This window comes from Carcharodon carcharias, chromosome 30 (assembly GCF_017639515.1).
Source record: "Carcharodon carcharias isolate sCarCar2 chromosome 30, sCarCar2.pri, whole genome shotgun sequence".
Classification (NCBI taxonomy): Eukaryota; Metazoa; Chordata; class Chondrichthyes; order Lamniformes; family Lamnidae; genus Carcharodon; species Carcharodon carcharias.
The window spans coordinates 19,647,306-19,663,650 of record NC_054496.1 but is presented as its reverse complement, the minus strand read 5'-3'; the positions used below and the strand labels follow the sequence as shown (position 1 = coordinate 19,663,650).

General features: G+C 47.1%; 1 protein-coding gene across 1 annotated transcript in view; it reads left to right on the top strand.

Annotated features, from left to right (window-relative positions):
* Positions 1-8,944: 8,944 nt before the first annotated feature.
* The window catches only part of LOC121271393 (adhesion G protein-coupled receptor E2-like), a 57,941-nt gene continuing 50,540 nt past the window's right edge, over positions 8,945-16,345 (top strand). Inside the window, exons 1-2 of the mRNA XM_041177370.1 lie at positions 8,945-9,020; positions 9,472-9,564. Coding sequence (XP_041033304.1) covers positions 9,534-9,564 — 31 coding nt within the window. The 5' untranslated portion in view covers positions 8,945-9,020; positions 9,472-9,533. The remainder of the gene's footprint in view (positions 9,021-9,471; positions 9,565-16,345) is intronic.

The following is a 16,345-nucleotide window of genomic DNA, read 5'->3' as shown; positions in this document are numbered from 1 at the left end:
CCTATTTTCTATGTTTCTATGTTTCTATTTGTCTTTAAAGCTAAGCATAAGATTGTAACGACATGAATAATGTCACCTTTGGTTCCTGCATTTATTATTTTTAATTCGTTCTTGGGACGTGATCATGGCTGTCAAGGCTAGGCATTTATTGCCCGCCCCTAGTTATCCTTGAGAAGGTGGTAGCAAGCCACTCTTCTTGAACCTTTGTAGTCCATGTGGGGTAGGTACACTCACATCATTCTTAGGGAGGGAGTTCCAAGATTTGATAGGTGCCCAATGCCGCCTCCACGTTGCAGGATTTTTTCTCCACAGTAAGACTCCAAACTCATTTCACACAAGTCAAACTGAGATATGTAAAATGCTCTTGTCACATGCAGAATGCCTAACACCACTGTTCTACTGCAAACCTGAACTTGTAACGATATTTCACGACAGATGTTTAAATTTGTACCCAATACCGTGTTCAATAAAGCTTTGTGTTGCTGCATTAATTTTTCCGACTGTTCTCTGACATACAGCTGAAAGACCTATTGTGAGGGGGAGGAGAGAGGTAAATGTTACTAGCGCGCCTCTGCCCTGAGTCAAAATTACCTCCAATAACTCCAAGCTGCTCTCCTCTATGTTAAATTCCAGAAATTAAACATGCACAATTGCCAATTTGCACACAGCAAGCTCCTCCAAACAGTAATCTGATAATGACCATAAAAATCTGGTTCACTAATGTTGGTTGAAGGATAAATATTGGCCAGGACACCGAGGGGGAGCTTCCCTGCTTTCCTTTGAAATATGGCCATGGGATCTTTCACATTCTTCCAGGCAGATGGAGCCTCAGCTTTATCGTGTCATCCAAGATTCGGCACTTTCAACAGCGCTGCACTCCCTCAATACTGCACAGGATTGTCAGCCAGGATTTAGCGCTCGAGCCTCTGGAACTTGAACCCATGACCTGCTGATTCAGTTATCATGAAAACAGAAGAGGAACTTCACACGCAATACAGCATTTTTATCCCCAAATAGCGTCAACGGGAGTTTCTGCATCAATTATATGGTCAGGTTTTTTTTCAACTTGCTTTGCATATGAGTGGCTTTGTGGGAGAGCCTGAGGTGTGGAAAGGAAATAGATACACAGCATCAGGCTATTGTGGATATTGGGGTTAATTTTAACCCAAAACGCCTACTGGAAACAGAGCGGAGGGCAGTTAAAAACGAGCAAGATACCAGTACTTCCTGCCCAGATCCTGATTATTTCCCATTTTCACCCATAGGGGAGGGAGGGTTTGGGGAGTTGGGGAGTCCATAGCAGCAAAGGACTCCTCACACAGACCTTGGTACAAATTGCATTGGAGTCCTATTGACGTAATAGCACATTGAGTTGCAGACCTTTATGAGGCTTGTTTTATCCTGCGAACTCACCAACCCACAAAACCATACAAATACAAAGCAAATTGAAAAAAACACTTAACCGTACAATTAACGCAGAAACTCCAGTTGAGGCTATTTGGGGATAAGCATGCTGGGGTGTGTGTGACATTCTTCTTCTGTTTTCATGACAACTGAAAGCAGGTTGTGGGTTCAAGTTCCACTCCAGAGACTTCAGCGCTAAAGCCCAGCTGACCCTCCACTGCAGCGCTGAGGGAGTGCTGCACTGTTGGAAGTGCCGTACGTCAGGTGACATGATAAACTGGGGAGAATTCGAAAGACCCCATGATGCCCCGGGATCGCACACCTGGAAGTGGAAGCAGATGGCCCTTTGCCACCCGATGATCGTCCGCAGAAAGCTGAACAGTGCCCCCTTCACACCCATTCTGAGAGAGAGGAGCAAACTGGTGGCATTTAACTGAAGGCCACAAATTAAATTACACAAGCCTTGGCATGTAGGCCAGAGAATGCTTGGCTCTTTGGATTAAAACCATGCTTCACAATTAATAGTCCTGATCATGCTTATGTGAAGCACACAATCACAGGCAGTATTGATTTCTGATTGGGGTATAGGAACATAGGAGAAAGCCAGTTAGTCCTTTAAGCCTGTTCCACCAGTCAATTAGATCGCGTCTCATCTGAGCCTGGCTCCTCTAGTGGAGGCAGGAACTCTCAATCCCAGCAGTTCCTGAACTTGGGTTATCATGTAAGAACTGATGTCTTACAGTTATGGAGAAAGTGGTACGCTAAAGGCAGTAAGTAAAGTCAATCATTGGCAGACGGTGCACTTGAAGGTAAAGCATTATTTGCCAGTCCATTGCGTAAGTGGTTTGGATTATCGGCTGTGCGAATGTTAATTTGAATCACTGAACTGATGAACACCCTTTGAGACTGAGACAGAAAAGAGGGAGGAAAATATGTGCAAGCCAGAGATGAAACAAGTTCTTCCCTGCATGCCAGACAGGATTTGCACTGGCAACTTTTTCACTTAAATTGTGCTGGTAGAATGAGGTCAAGGCCAACAACAACTTGTATTTATATAGTACCTTTCTCATTATGGGCAAAACCAAGGAGTTCCACAGGAGCAATATCAAATAAAATCTGACACCGAACCACATAAGGGCCAGGATTTTCCGACCCCCATCGTGGGTGGGACCACCAGTCAGAAGCCCATTGACTTGCGGCGGGACCGGAGGATCCCAGCGATGGGCGGGTGCGGAAGATCCCACCGAAGGAGATATTAGGGAAGATGACCAAAAGCTCAGTCAAGTAGGACCAACTGGACCAAATTAAGAATGTCTTAAATGAAGGGTTGGAAGTTAAAAGGCTTAGGGATGGAATTCCGAGGCTAAGGACCTCGGCTGCTGAAGTCGTGCCATCGATGTTGGAACAATTACAATCGGGGCTAATCAAAAGGCCAGAGTTGGAGAGCTGTAGGAAATTAAAGAAAGAGAGGGGGGCAAGGCCTTGGAGGGATTTGAAAACAAGGACAGAAGTTTTAACAGTGAGGCATTGCTTAACCGGGAGCCAATGCATATCAGCGAGCTCAGGAGTGAACGGGATTTGGTGCAATTTAGGACAGGAGCAGCAGGATTTTGGATGACGTGAAGTTTACTGAGGGTGGAAAGCAGGAGGCAGGCTAGGAGCACAGTGGGATCAAGTCTAGAGGTCCCAAAAGCAAGGATGAGGGTTTCAGCAGCTGATGAGCTGAGGCAGGGGCAGGGCCGTGTCAGAACACAGAGGTGGAAATAAGCAACATTAGTCATGCTGCAGATATGAGGTCAGGGGTCAAACATGACACCAAGGTCACCACCAGCCGTGGTTCAGCTTCAGCCAGTGGGAGGGATGGAGTCTGCAGCCAGGGAACAGAGTTTGTGGTGGGATCGAAAGCAGTTCTGAATGTAGTACTTGTAGTGTGACAGCTTGGGACAAGCAGTGTGACAACTTAAAGGCAGTGGCAGGGCCAAGAGAGAGGCTGGTGAGGTAGAGACGGGTATTGTCCGTGTACATGTGAAACTGATGCTGTATGCTTTGTTGGGCACAGGATGACTAAACAGGAGGGACCCTGGCACCCATCCCGCCCCCAGCTTGCAAAATCACTGCTAGGTTTCATCTGGTGGCTTTGCCACGTGGCATGGACATCCCCCACCAATCATAAAATACCAGTGGAGGTAAGTAGGCAAGGACACAGCACTGCCACAGTGACACCCAATTTTATGCCCCTATCATCTCCCCACTACCACCTCTCCACACCCCCCCTGCCCACCACCACCTCTCGCCCCCTCCCCCCTCAAAGATCCCTACTGCCAGCTCGCCCAAGGCTGGTACCATAAAATTCCACCCAGTGTGGAATTTTCTCTGGAAATTTTTCTGGCTAAAATTTGTGGATGTGGTGCCAATCAAGCGGGCTTCGTTGTCCTGGATGGTGTCAAGCTTCTTGAGTGTTGTGGGAGTTACACTCATCCAGGCAATGGAGAGTATTCCATCACACTCCTGACTTGTGCCTTGTAGATGGTGGACAGGCTTTAGGGAGTCAGGAGGTGAGTTACTCACCGCAGGATTCCTAGCATCTGGTCTGCACTAGTAGCCATAGTATTTATATGGCTGGTCCAGTTCAGTTTCTGGTCAATGGTAACCCCCCAGGATGTTGATAGGGGGGATTCAGTGATGGTAATGCCATTGAGCATCAAGGGGTGATGGTTGGATCCTCTCTTGTTGGAGATGGTCATTGCCGGACACTTGTGCAGTGTGAATGTTACTTGCCACTTATCAGCTCAAGCCTGGATACTGTCCAGGTCTTGCAGCATTTGGACATGGACTGCTTCAGTATCGGTGGAGTCGTGAATGGTGCTGAACATTGTGCAATCATCAGCAAACATCCCCATTTCTGACCTTATGATGGAAGGGAAGTCATTGATGAAGCAGCTAAAGATGGTTGGTCTAAGGACACTACCCTGGGGGACTCCTGCAGTAATGGCCTGGAGCTGAGATGACTGACCCCCAACAACCACAACCATCTTCCTTTGTGCTAAGTATCACACCAACCAATGGAGAGTTTTCCCCCTGATTCCCATTGACTCCAGTTTTGCTAGGACTCCTTGATACTACACTCTGTCAAATGCTGCCTTGATGTCAAGGGCAGTCACTCTCACCTCACCTCAGGAGTTCAGCTCTTTTGTCCATGTTCGAAGCAAGGCTGTAATGAGGTCAGGAGCTGAGTGGCCCTGGCGGAACCCAGACTGGGGGTTATTGCTAAGCAAGTGCCGCTTGATAGCACAGTTGATGACATTACTTTGATGATGGAGAGTAGACTGACGGGACGGTAATTGGAAAGGTTGGATTTGTCCTACTTTTTGTGTACAGGACATACCTGGGCAATTTTCCACACAGCTGGGTAGATGCTAGTGTTGTAGCTTTAGTGGAACAACTTGGCTAGGGGTGCAGCAAGTTCTGGAGCACAAGTCTTCAGTACTATTGCTGGAATGTTGTCAGGGCCCATGGCCTTTGCAGTATCCTGTGCCTTCAGCCATTTCTTGATACCACGTGGAGTGAATCAAATTGGCTGAAGACTGGCATCTGTGATGCTGGAGACCTCTGGAGGAGGCCAAGATGGATCATCCACTCAGCACTTCTGGCTGAAGGTTGTTTTAAATGCTTCAACATTTGCTGAAAATGGGCAAGTAAGATTAGATGGGCAGGCACATTGGTAGATGGGGCCGTTGTGTGTCTCTGCTCACAAGGAATCAGGCTATACACATTGGATCACCTATTCACTCCAGATAGCAGATAGCAACTACTCTTCTCAGGTATATATGCTCCAGGAGAAACATTGCCTAGTTCAGCATCAAATGTCTACTCCATTACCCAAGAATACTCCATTCCATGGAGTCACCACACATACTAATGGGGAAGATACAGAGAAGCTGTTTCTTCAGATGGGGTCATCAACAACCAAGGGATATAAGGTCAGAATTTGTCAAAATGGCAACTTGTGCAGAGGAAGATATACCTTGTGAATTGTGAATCACCCACAAGGCATTGGATGATCAGTCAAGAATGAGGGGACATAGGGTAAGTATTGACCTATTGCAAATATGGAGAGAGAGTTTGCTGCACAAAAACATCAACCAGGCCTTGAATTTGATGAAGTTGCTCCATTTGCAAATAATTGTCCATTAAACTTGTCACTGAAAGTTAAGTCTAGTGGTTAAATGCTAAGCACCCTTTTAGAGTGTGATAATTGTTAATGACTGTTAATTACCCATTCTGGCCCAGCAAGTGATATTATAAGTGTGAAGTCGCTCCTGAGCTTCGGATACCCTGTGCTTGGTTGGGGGGTTGTGGGGGGGCAGGCAGGAGAAGGACCCCCTAGTGAACCTGCTGCTAGGCCTGTCCAAGTTAGCCATTAACAGATCCAGGTGGTGGGAATCAAAAGGGTCGTCCGGCATGACTGTCTGCCCCTCTTCCACTGCTACATTCATGGCCAGGAGTCCTTGGAGAGGGAGCACACGGTGTCCACTGGCATGATTGAAGCCGTCCACGCCCAGGGGGCACCACAGGGACTGGGGTGCTTTATCGACCCCTTTGATCATGTTTTGATTTGAGTTTTATAAGTTTCCTTTAAGATTTTGTCTTTCTTTCTGGAATTTTCCATTAAGGGGCTGCCTCTTAAATTATCCCATGATTTGTCAATTTGGTTTATTTGGTTTCATCAAAAGAGTATAAGTGTGAAGTCTCATTCCTTCAGGTAGTGAATTATTTTAGGAGATATGCTTTCTTACTTTTCCTTTCTGTCTCTTTTTCACCCCCTCTTAATCCATTAACCTTTCTTTCCTCTTTTTCTGCCTGCATCTGATTTGGTATTGAGTTCACCCACTCTAAATCACCCTCTTTCTCAATTCTTTAATCTCATTAGTTAAGGAGATACACTGTTTAGCCCATTGTTCACCATGGTCCCAGATGTCCTCAACTCCTCTGAACTCAACATTGGGTTCAACAATTTTAGATCATAATCTCTGCCCCTATTTTGTTTCATTTATTTTTTGCTAGTTCAGTTTTTCTCTTGTTTCTTTCTTAATTGCTTTACTTGGCATTCAGGTGACAGCTATCCTGCCATTCACACCTCACCCAGGCACATCTTGAGAAAAACCTGGCCCAATACCTTAAAACCAGAGCTAGGGTATTTAGGAGAACAATCAGGAATCACTTAATCATTAAAAAAAGGGTAGCAGAAATCTGGAATTCTCTCCCTCAAAAGATCGTGGATGTTGGGGTTCAAATGGAGCTTCAAGACGAAGGTGGATTGTTTTTTTGTTAAGAAAGGCTAGCAAGGGACATGGAGCCAAATGGGTTAAATGGAGTAGTGGCAAAGATGAGCCGTAAGGTGATTGAATGGTGGAGCAGGTTTGAGGGGCTAGATGTTTCAACGTTCCATTGTTTAAGTGGAACTGCTGCAGCTCTTTAAGAGCTGCTGCACTCTTGGAGTCAGAGGCCGGCAGCTCTTCTATAATCAGCAGTGGCATTGGGGTGGTGGCCACCAAGTGGTGACTGCTGCCAGGACGATAGCCACCAGAGGCCCCGGATTGCGGAGGGAGCCAGGCATAACTGAGTGATGGCAGGAAGTTGGGGGGGGGGGTGGGGGAGGGGGTCGCAAGGCAGGAATCACAGTGAGGGGGGGTGGGGCCAACAGCAAAAGCATGGGGGCGCAGCTCTCATCACGCCGCTCCCTTCCCAGTGCAGGGTTCCTCACCTCCCTGGGAACCTGCAAGCAAACATGCCAGTATTTGCTTGTCGTGTTGCCAACATGGTGAATGCCCTGGTTAATGCCTGTGGTGGCAGGATGAGGCCCTGAAGTGGGCATTAATTAAATAACCACTTAAGGGTGTCAATTGGTGGCAGGGTGGGAAGGCCACCCACGGGCTTTTCCACCATCGACTCAATCATGGTGGAGGCGGGAAGCCAGACCTGGACCCCACCTGCCACCCTCCCAGCTGATTGAATGCCCCCTGCAACCATTCTAACCACAGGGAAGCACACAAAATTCCACCCCGATGTGTGCAAAGGAGCTTACAGGGTAGTCCTGGTACACGCAAAACGTCTTTCTCATTTGACCTACAGTGTGACGCTTGTTTGGCCTGCCTCCATGCTTACACAGCACCTTTCACAGAAGGGTGGCCTTGCTGAATCTTATGAGGTCAAACTGCACCACCACCCCCCCACCCCCCCTCCCCACCCTTCATTCCACTGGGTGTGTTTTCCATGCAGAAGGAAGCCAGCCTGGAACATCATTGGCTGGGGCCCAAAGCAATGCAGCCCAGGCAGCAGGTATTTAAAGGGCCACTAGCCATGCCCACTGCTCAGTGACTCAAAAGTGTTGGCATTGAACAGGGCAGTTGCACCACACTCCAACTTGCAACCTCATAAGACCATAAGACCATAAGACATAGGAACAGAAATTAAGCCATTCGGCCCATCGAGTCCGCTCCACCATTCGATCATGGCTGATAAGTTTCTCAACCCCATTCTCCTGCCTCCTCCCCGTAACCTTCGACCCCCTTACCAATCAAGAACCTATCTATCTCGGTCTTAAATACGCTCAGTGACCCGGCCTCCACAGCCTTCTGTGGCAATGAGTTCCATAGATTCACCACTCTCTGGCTAAAGAAGTTTCTCCTCGTCTCTGTTCTAAAAGGTCTTCCCTTTACTCTGAGGCTGTGCCCTCGGGTCCTAGTCTCTCCTACTAATGGAAACATCTTCCCCACGTCCACTCTATCCAGACCTTTCGGTATTCTGTAAGTTTCAATCAGATTCCCCTCATCCTTCTAAACTCCATCGAGTATAGACCCAGAGTCCTCAAAAGTTCCTCATATGTTTCATTCCTAGGATCATTCTCAAGAACCTCCTCTGGACCCTCTCCAGGGCCAGAACATCCTTCCTGAGATACAGGGCCCAAAATTGCTCACAATATTCTAAATGTGAGCCTTATAAAGACTCAGCAGCACATCCCTGCTTTTATATTCTAGTCCTCTCGAAATAAATGCCAACATTGCATTTGCCTTCCTAACTACTGACTCAACCTGCAAGTTAACCTTAAGAGAATCCTGGACTAGGACTCTCATGTTTCTGCAGTGAAACCATTCTGAACACCCGAGGAAACACAGCCTCCCCCTTATAAACCAACGGCAGCACTTTAAGAGCTGCCGTCGTGTCACCGTATGTGACACCCATCCAATAGGCTCCTTGTTTTCTAACAAGGAGAAGAGTGATGGGGGGAATGGGGCTTGCCTCAGAATATTGCCGCTTCTAGCATGGGCAGACACCACACTTTGCTGCCTTCAAGCCACCTTTGTAGTGAGGCAGCCAGTTGGAGAAACGTTGAGAGTCGCTGTGGTTAAATGATTTACCACAGCTAGCAAAACAACAAGCTGCTTGCACCACCCATTCTCCCCACGTCACAACCGTGACCCCACTTCAAAGCCATCCGTTGGGTGTGAAGCAACTTAGGTGAGACGCCATAACCCTCTCAATTAGCACAAGTCCATTGTTTTTGAACAGAGCTGGTAGAGCAAACCGGGATAGTGGGAGGCATCTCTTCTCCAGTCGTAAGTGTTTATTAAATTTGACCTTGAAGCCAACGGTTAGGTTAACCACAAGCACATGCAGAGGTGAGTCACATCCTACTGTAACCTCAAGAAAAGCTGGATTATGCATGCAGTTGAAGGATTGCTAACGTAAAGCCATATGTTTGGAGCAAGAACGTTAGAATCAATAACTTCCTCGTGGAATTGCCAAAGGGAGGTTTAAAGTGATTTAATGATCACTTATCCTTTAACATTTAGTTTTGTACTGTCGTAACATATTTTGGAGGATTCTTGTGCTTCTAAAGGTAATTTATTTCCTCGGTTTTTTTTGTGGGGAGCGGGGGAGAAATAATCAGGCTAATAGTAGAGGGACCTATGCAAAGCAGAATCAATTGGACCAGGAATGGTTTGTTTTTGACATAACTCAGTACAAAGCATTATAAAAAGTACTAATTCAATTCTTTGTAAATAGCTGCACTCCTCAGTGACTTGACAATCCATTGCCTCACTGGCAAAAAAATTGGAGTGAGAAAGATGAAAAATGGTTGGCGTTTGGAATTTCTCAGTAAGTTAACAACCAAAACGTCTGTTTAACTGTTAGAATGTTTTCAGAATATAGTAAATGTGATGTTTTCTCTTGAACATTTTGTCCTCCTTGACTGTAATCTGATTGGGGATGACTGGTATGACTAGGAAAAAAAACTGTTCTTACTTTCTCTGTAGTACTATAGAACAAAATGATATATTTTTTCTAATTAAGAAGTATAAGTGAGGAGCCAAAGCTCATGAGGGATGATTGTGTTCAGGACCCTTGAGGTCACTTTTCCGAAGCCTTATCTCTGAACCACACTCAATTCGGATTCTCTAGCCAAGAGTGTGGAGTCACGCTACTAAAGTGTTGGACATCATTATGGTTGAATAAATGTAAAGAATAATGAGGGTAAATCAGGAGAATAGATGACCCTCCCCATCTCCGTAACATCCTCCATTTCTACAACTCTCCGAGATCTCTGCTCTCCTCTAATTCTCTTGTGCCTCTTGTGCACAGTGTGAGACGGTGAGAAACAAGTTGAAGTAGGTGATGATTTGATGGGTCTTGAATGAAGACAGTGGGGATGCAGGTGACAGAACATGGAGGGTGATTTATTTTCAACATGGGAGGAGCAATAAAGCAAAGTTCCGAAGGCATTGATGAAATAGTTACTGATCGCAGAAAAGAGAAGTGGTAAAGAATTGGGCATGTCCCCAAGAAATTAGCATTTTGAAATTAAAGTGCTGATAATTACTTGATTTATTTTCTCATTGTGAAAGTAAGATGTTAGCATTAAGTGAAGCCGTGCCATTGTTGGCTTCATGGTGTTCCATTGCATTTACAGCACAGGAACATACCATTTGACCCAAATGGTCAAAACTGGTGCTTATAACTCTTGGAACTTAAAACACTCTGAATAGATCATTGGCAACCCTAAACATTTGTTATGTCATCGTCTTCCACCCCTCAGTTATACACAACTGCACTGGGATCTCTTCATGTGTGTCTCTGTGTTGTGGGGTACATTGCTAGCAGCCCCTTGAAGCAGGAGGTGACCTGTAGAGCCAAGGTTGCGGATCAAGGACCTGGCTAGATCCTGACGGCCTGGCCTTATTACCGTAAACCTTCCCGCTCATCTGAAACCAGGTCAGATCCCCTACCTCACCAGTGGCAGCAGCAGAAATTCAGTGACAGGATGCCACAGCCAGGGACTCTCAGGAACAGCCCTTCCAACTGGACAAGGTGTGGGGCAAGGTGACCAACGAACGGGAGAGCCAATAAGTAAAGAAACGCTCATTGCCTTCCTGATAGTGTCCCACTCGCCTGCCCAGGGTCACGATGAACATACAACCTGCATTAATAAAGCACCTTTAGCTTAATAAACATCCCAAGGCATTTCATGGGAGCAATTATCAAACAAAATTTAACATTGAGCCACATAAAGATACTAGGGCAAGTAGCCAAAGGCTTGGCCAAAGTTTTAAGGAGAGTCATAGGCCGATAGGTGTAGGGAGGGAATTCCAGAGCTTAGGGTCCAGGCAGCCGAAGGCACGGCCACCAATGGTGGAGCGATGAAATTCAGTGATGAACAAGCAGCCACTCTGAATGAGTGCAGAGATCATGGGACACAGTGGGGAGGATTGGAGTAAGTGACCGCGCTCATATTAACTGGAGTTAAAATCCAAACCACTGTGTGTAAGTGTAGCTGTGTGTCTGGGTGTGTGTCTATTTCTGTGTGTCTGTCTGGGTCTGTGTTTTTGTGGGTGGATGTCTTTGTATGTGTGTGGTTGTGTGGATGTTTAGGTGCATTTCTATGTATGTGTGCAGTTGTGTAGATGTGTTTGTGTGGGCGTGTGTCTGTATGGATATGTGTGTGTGTGGGTTTGTGTCTGTTTGTGTGGGTGTCTGTGTGAGTGTGTGTCAGTGTATGTGTGTGGTTGTGGGGTTACATGTCTGTGTGGGTGTGTAGCTGTCTGTGTAGGTGTGTGTGTCTGTGTCGGTGTGTGTCTGTATGGGTGCCTGTCTGTGTGGTTTAGTGTATTTGTAGATATATGTGTAGAGGACTAGTATTCCAGAGACCCAGGGTAATGCTCTGGGTACCCAGGTTCAAATCCCGCCATGGCAGATGGTGGAATTTGAATCCAAGAAAAATCTGGAATTAAAAGTCTAATGATGACCACGAAACCATTGTCGATTGTTGTAAAAACCCATCTATTTCACGAATGCCCTTTAGGGAAGGAAATCTGCTGTCCTTACCTGGTCTTGGTCTACATGTGACTCCAAACCCACAGCAGTGTGGTTGACTCTTAAATGCTCTCTGAACTAGGGCAACTAAGAATGGTTAATAAATGCTGGCCTGGCCAGTGACTCCCACATCCCATGAACAAATATTTTTTTTAAATGTGTGCCTGTGTGAGTGTCTAGCTGTTTGTATGTGTGTCCATGTAAATGTCCATCTATATGGATGTGTGTCTGTTGGTGCGTGTCTGTTTTGTGTGTCTCTGTTGGTGTGTATCTGTTGGTGCATGTCTATGGGTGCGTGTCTGTGGGTGCGTGTCTGTGGGTGCGTGTCTGTGGGTGCATGTCTGTGGATGCGTGTTTGTAGGTGCATGTCTGTGGGTGCGTGTCTGTGGGTGTGTGTCTGTGGATGCGTGTCTGTTGGTGTGTGTCTGTGGATGCGTGTCTGTTGGTGCTTGTCTGTGTGTGCGTGTCTGTAGGTGCGTGTCTGTGGATGCGTTTCTGTGGATGCGTGTCTGTTGATGCGTGTCTGTGCGTGCATGTCTGTGGGTACGTGTCTGTGGGTGTGTGTCTGTGGGTGCTTGCCTTTGGGGGCATGTCTGTTGGTGCATGTCTGTGGGTGCATGTCTCTTGTGCGTGCCTGTGGGTGCATCTCTGTGTGTGCATATCTGTGGGTGCGTGCCTTTGGGGGCAAGTCTGTTGGTGCGTGTCTGTTGGTGTGTGTCTGTGTGTGTGGGTCTGTTGGTGTGTGCGTGTTGGTGCGTGCCTGTGTGTGCAAGTCTGTTGGTACGTGTCTGTATGTGTGCAAGCCTGTGGGTGCGTGCCTGTGGGTGCATGTCTGCTGGTGCGTGTCTATGTGTGCGTGTCTGTTGGTGTGTGTCTGTTGGTGCATGTCTGTATGTGCATGCCTGTGGGTGCGTGTCTGTGTGTGTGCATGCCTGTGGGTGCATGTCTGTATGTGTGCATGCCTGTGGGTGCATGCCTGTGGGTTCATGTCTGTTGGTGCGTGGGTCTGTTGGTGTGTGCCTGTTGGTGCATGCCTGTGGGTGCATGTCTGTTGGTGCGTGTCTGTAGGTGTGTGCGTGCCTGTGGGTGCGTGTCTGTTGGTGTGTGTCTGTTGGTACATGTCTGTGTGTGCATGCCTGTGGATGCGTGTCTGTAGGTGCGTGTCTGTGGGTGCGTGTCTGTGGGTGCATGTCTGTGGGTGCGTGTCTGTGGGTGCGTATCTGTAGGTGAGTGTCTGTAGGTGCGTGTCTGTGGGTGCGTATCTGTAGGTGCGTGCCTGTAGGTGCGTGTCTGTGGGTGCGTATCTGTAGGTGCGTGCCTGTAGGTGCGTGTCTGTGGGTGCGTGTCTGTGGGTGCGTGTCTGTAGGTGCGTGTCTGTTGGTGCGTGTCTGTAGGTGCGTGTCTGTGGATGCGTGCCTGTGGGTGCGTGTCTGTAGGTGCGTGTCTGTAGGTGTGTGCCTGTGTGTGCATGCCTGCGGGTGCATGCCTGTGTGTGCATGCCTGTGGGTGCGTATCTGTTGGTGCGTGTCTGTAGGTGCGTGTCTGTAGGTGTGTGTATGTAGGTGCGTGTCTGTAGGTGCGTGTCTGTAGGTGTGTGTCTGTGGATGCGTGTCTGTTGGTGTGTGTCTGTGGATGCGTGTCTGTTGGTGCTTGTCTGTGTGTGCGTGTCTGTAGGTGCGTGTCTGTGGATGCGTTTCTGTGGATGCGTGTCTGTTGATGCGTGTCTGTGCGTGCATGTCTGTGGGTACGTGTCTGTGGGTGTGTGTCTGTGGGTGCTTGCCTTTGGGGGCATGTCTGTTGGTGCATGTCTGTGGGTGCATGTCTCTTGTGCGTGCCTGTGGGTGCATCTCTGTGTGTGCATATCTGTGGGTGCGTGCCTTTGGGGGCATGTCTGTTGGTGCGTGTCTGTTGGTGTGTGTCTGTGTGTGTGGGTCTGTTGGTGTGTGCGTGTTGGTGCGTGCCTGTGGGTGCAAGTCTGTTGGTACGTGTCTGTATGTGTGCAAGCCTGTGGGTGCGTGCCTGTGGGTGCATGTCTGCTGGTGCGTGTCTATGTGTGCGTGTCTGTTGGTGTGTGTCTGTTGGTGCATGTCTGTATGTGCATGCCTGTGGGTGCGTGTCTGTGTGTGTGCATGCCTGTGGGTGCATGTCTGTATGTGTGCATGCCTGTGGGTGCATGCCTGTGGGTTCATGTCTGTTGGTGCGTGGGTCTGTTGGTGTGTGCCTGTTGGTGCATGCCTGTGGGTGCATGTCTGTTGGTGCGTGTCTGTAGGTGTGTGCGTGCCTGTGGGTGCGTGTCTGTTGGTGTGTGTCTGTTGGTACATGTCTGTGTGTGCATGCCTGTGGATGCGTGTCTGTAGGTGCGTGTCTGTGGGTGCGTGTCTGTGGGTGCATGTCTGTGGGTGCGTGTCTGTGGGTGCGTATCTGTAGGTGAGTGTCTGTAGGTGCGTGTCTGTGGGTGCGTATCTGTAGGTGCGTGCCTGTAGGTGCGTGTCTGTGGGTGCGTATCTGTAGGTGCGTGCCTGTAGGTGCGTGTCTGTGGGTGCGTGTCTGTGGGTGCGTGTCTGTAGGTGCGTGTCTGTTGGTGCGTGTCTGTAGGTGCGTGTCTGTGGATGCGTGCCTGTGGGTGCGTGTCTGTAGGTGCGTGTCTGTAGGTGTGTGCCTGTGTGTGCATGCCTGCGGGTGCATGCCTGTGTGTGCATGCCTGTGGGTGCGTATCTGTTGGTGCGTGTCTGTAGGTGCGTGTCTGTAGGTGTGTGTATGTAGGTGCGTGTCTGTAGGTGCGTGTCTGTAGGTGTGTGTATGTTGGTGCGTGTCTGTTGGTGCTTGTCTGTGGGTGCGTGTCTGTAGGTGCGTGTCTGTGATAGAGAGTACAAATTTAAGAGTAAAGCAGCAGATAAAGGGAGAGATTACAAAAATAATCAAAAGATGAAATGAAAGGCTCTGTACCTGAAAGCACGTAGCATTAATAAGAACAGATGAAGTGATAGTGCAAATAAATAAATATGATCTGATAGCTATTACAGAGACATGACTGCAGGATGATATAGGTTGGGACCTGAATATTGAAAGGTACATGACATTTAGGAAAGACAGGGAGCTAGGAAAAAGTGGAGAGGTGACTCTCTTAATTAATGATAGTATTAACACAATAGAGAGGGATGACCTAAGTACAGGTAACCAGGACATAGAAGCAGTTTGGCTAGAGATGAAAAATGATAAAGGCAGGAAGTCACTTATTGGATCGTGTACATGCCCCATAACAGTAACCACATGGTAGGATGGAGCATAAAGGAAGAAATAACGGGAGCTTGTCAGAAAGGTACGGCAATAATCATGGGGGATTTTAATCTACATAAAGACTGGAAAAAGCACACGGGCAAAGACAGCCTAGATGAAGAGTTCATAAAATGTTTTTTGGATAGTTTCTTGGAACAGCACATCCTGGAGCCAACCAGGGAGCAGGCTACACTAGACCTGGTATTGTGCGATGAGATTAGATTAATTACTGTCCTCACAGCAAAGGCTCCCCTAGGTAGCAGCAATTATAATATGATTGAATTTTGCATTCAGTCTGAGGGAGAGAAGAGTGGGTCAAAGACTAGTATTTTAAACCTAAATAAGGGCAATTATGAGAGCATGAAAGCAGAGCTAGCCAAAGTTAAATGCCAAATTAGGTTAAGGGATAGCTCAATAGAGATGCAGTGGCAGATATTTAAAGAGATATTTCAGAATACACAGAATAGATACATTCCAATGAGAAAGGGAAATCCCAAGGGAAGGACACACTACCTGTGGTTAACTAAAAATGTTAAAGGTAGAATCAAACTCAAAGAAAAAGCATATGATTGCACAAAGGTGGGTGGCAGGTCAGAAGATTGGACAGACTATAAAAAACATCAAGAATGACTAAAAGATTAATAAGGAGGGAAGAATTTCCTGTTGTCTTATTAAATTTTGTGACTTCTCACTGATAACAGGCCTTAAGGCTAGTTTCAGCATCTGCTTTTAGTTCCAGTATTTGCTTATTCAAGATCAGAGTGTGATACCTGGCACTGCTGATTAGCACTTAGGCTCAGTAACCCAGATGTTTAATTGATGTCTAGGTGTCCCTGTAGAACTCCTATCTGCCTGGACTTGGTATTAATTAAAAAAACAGGAGAAGAGTACAGAGCAGTGCAGAGTCTTACAGGAATTACAGAGTTGCAGAGATTATATAAATTCTACATAAATACATATAAAAATCAGTACATGGAGATGACTGGCATGTTAAACCTAAGGCAGATACGAGATGCAGCCTAATACATTACAGGTTCATAAAGAATAGAAGTCATTAGAGTTTTACAGCAACGAAAACTGATTTAAGTTTACGAAGCCTAAGATGGTGACATATTTACAATACTACAAATTAAAAAGACTAAGCTAGTTCTGACTAATTGTTTAGAACCTAGCAGTAGTTTTACTTTGCACGATAGCCTTTTGAATCTCAAAGGTGACAAACTGATAAAAGTTTCAATTGATAACATGTACAATGGCTCCAATCTAATCAATCTGTACGATCTTCACACCACTG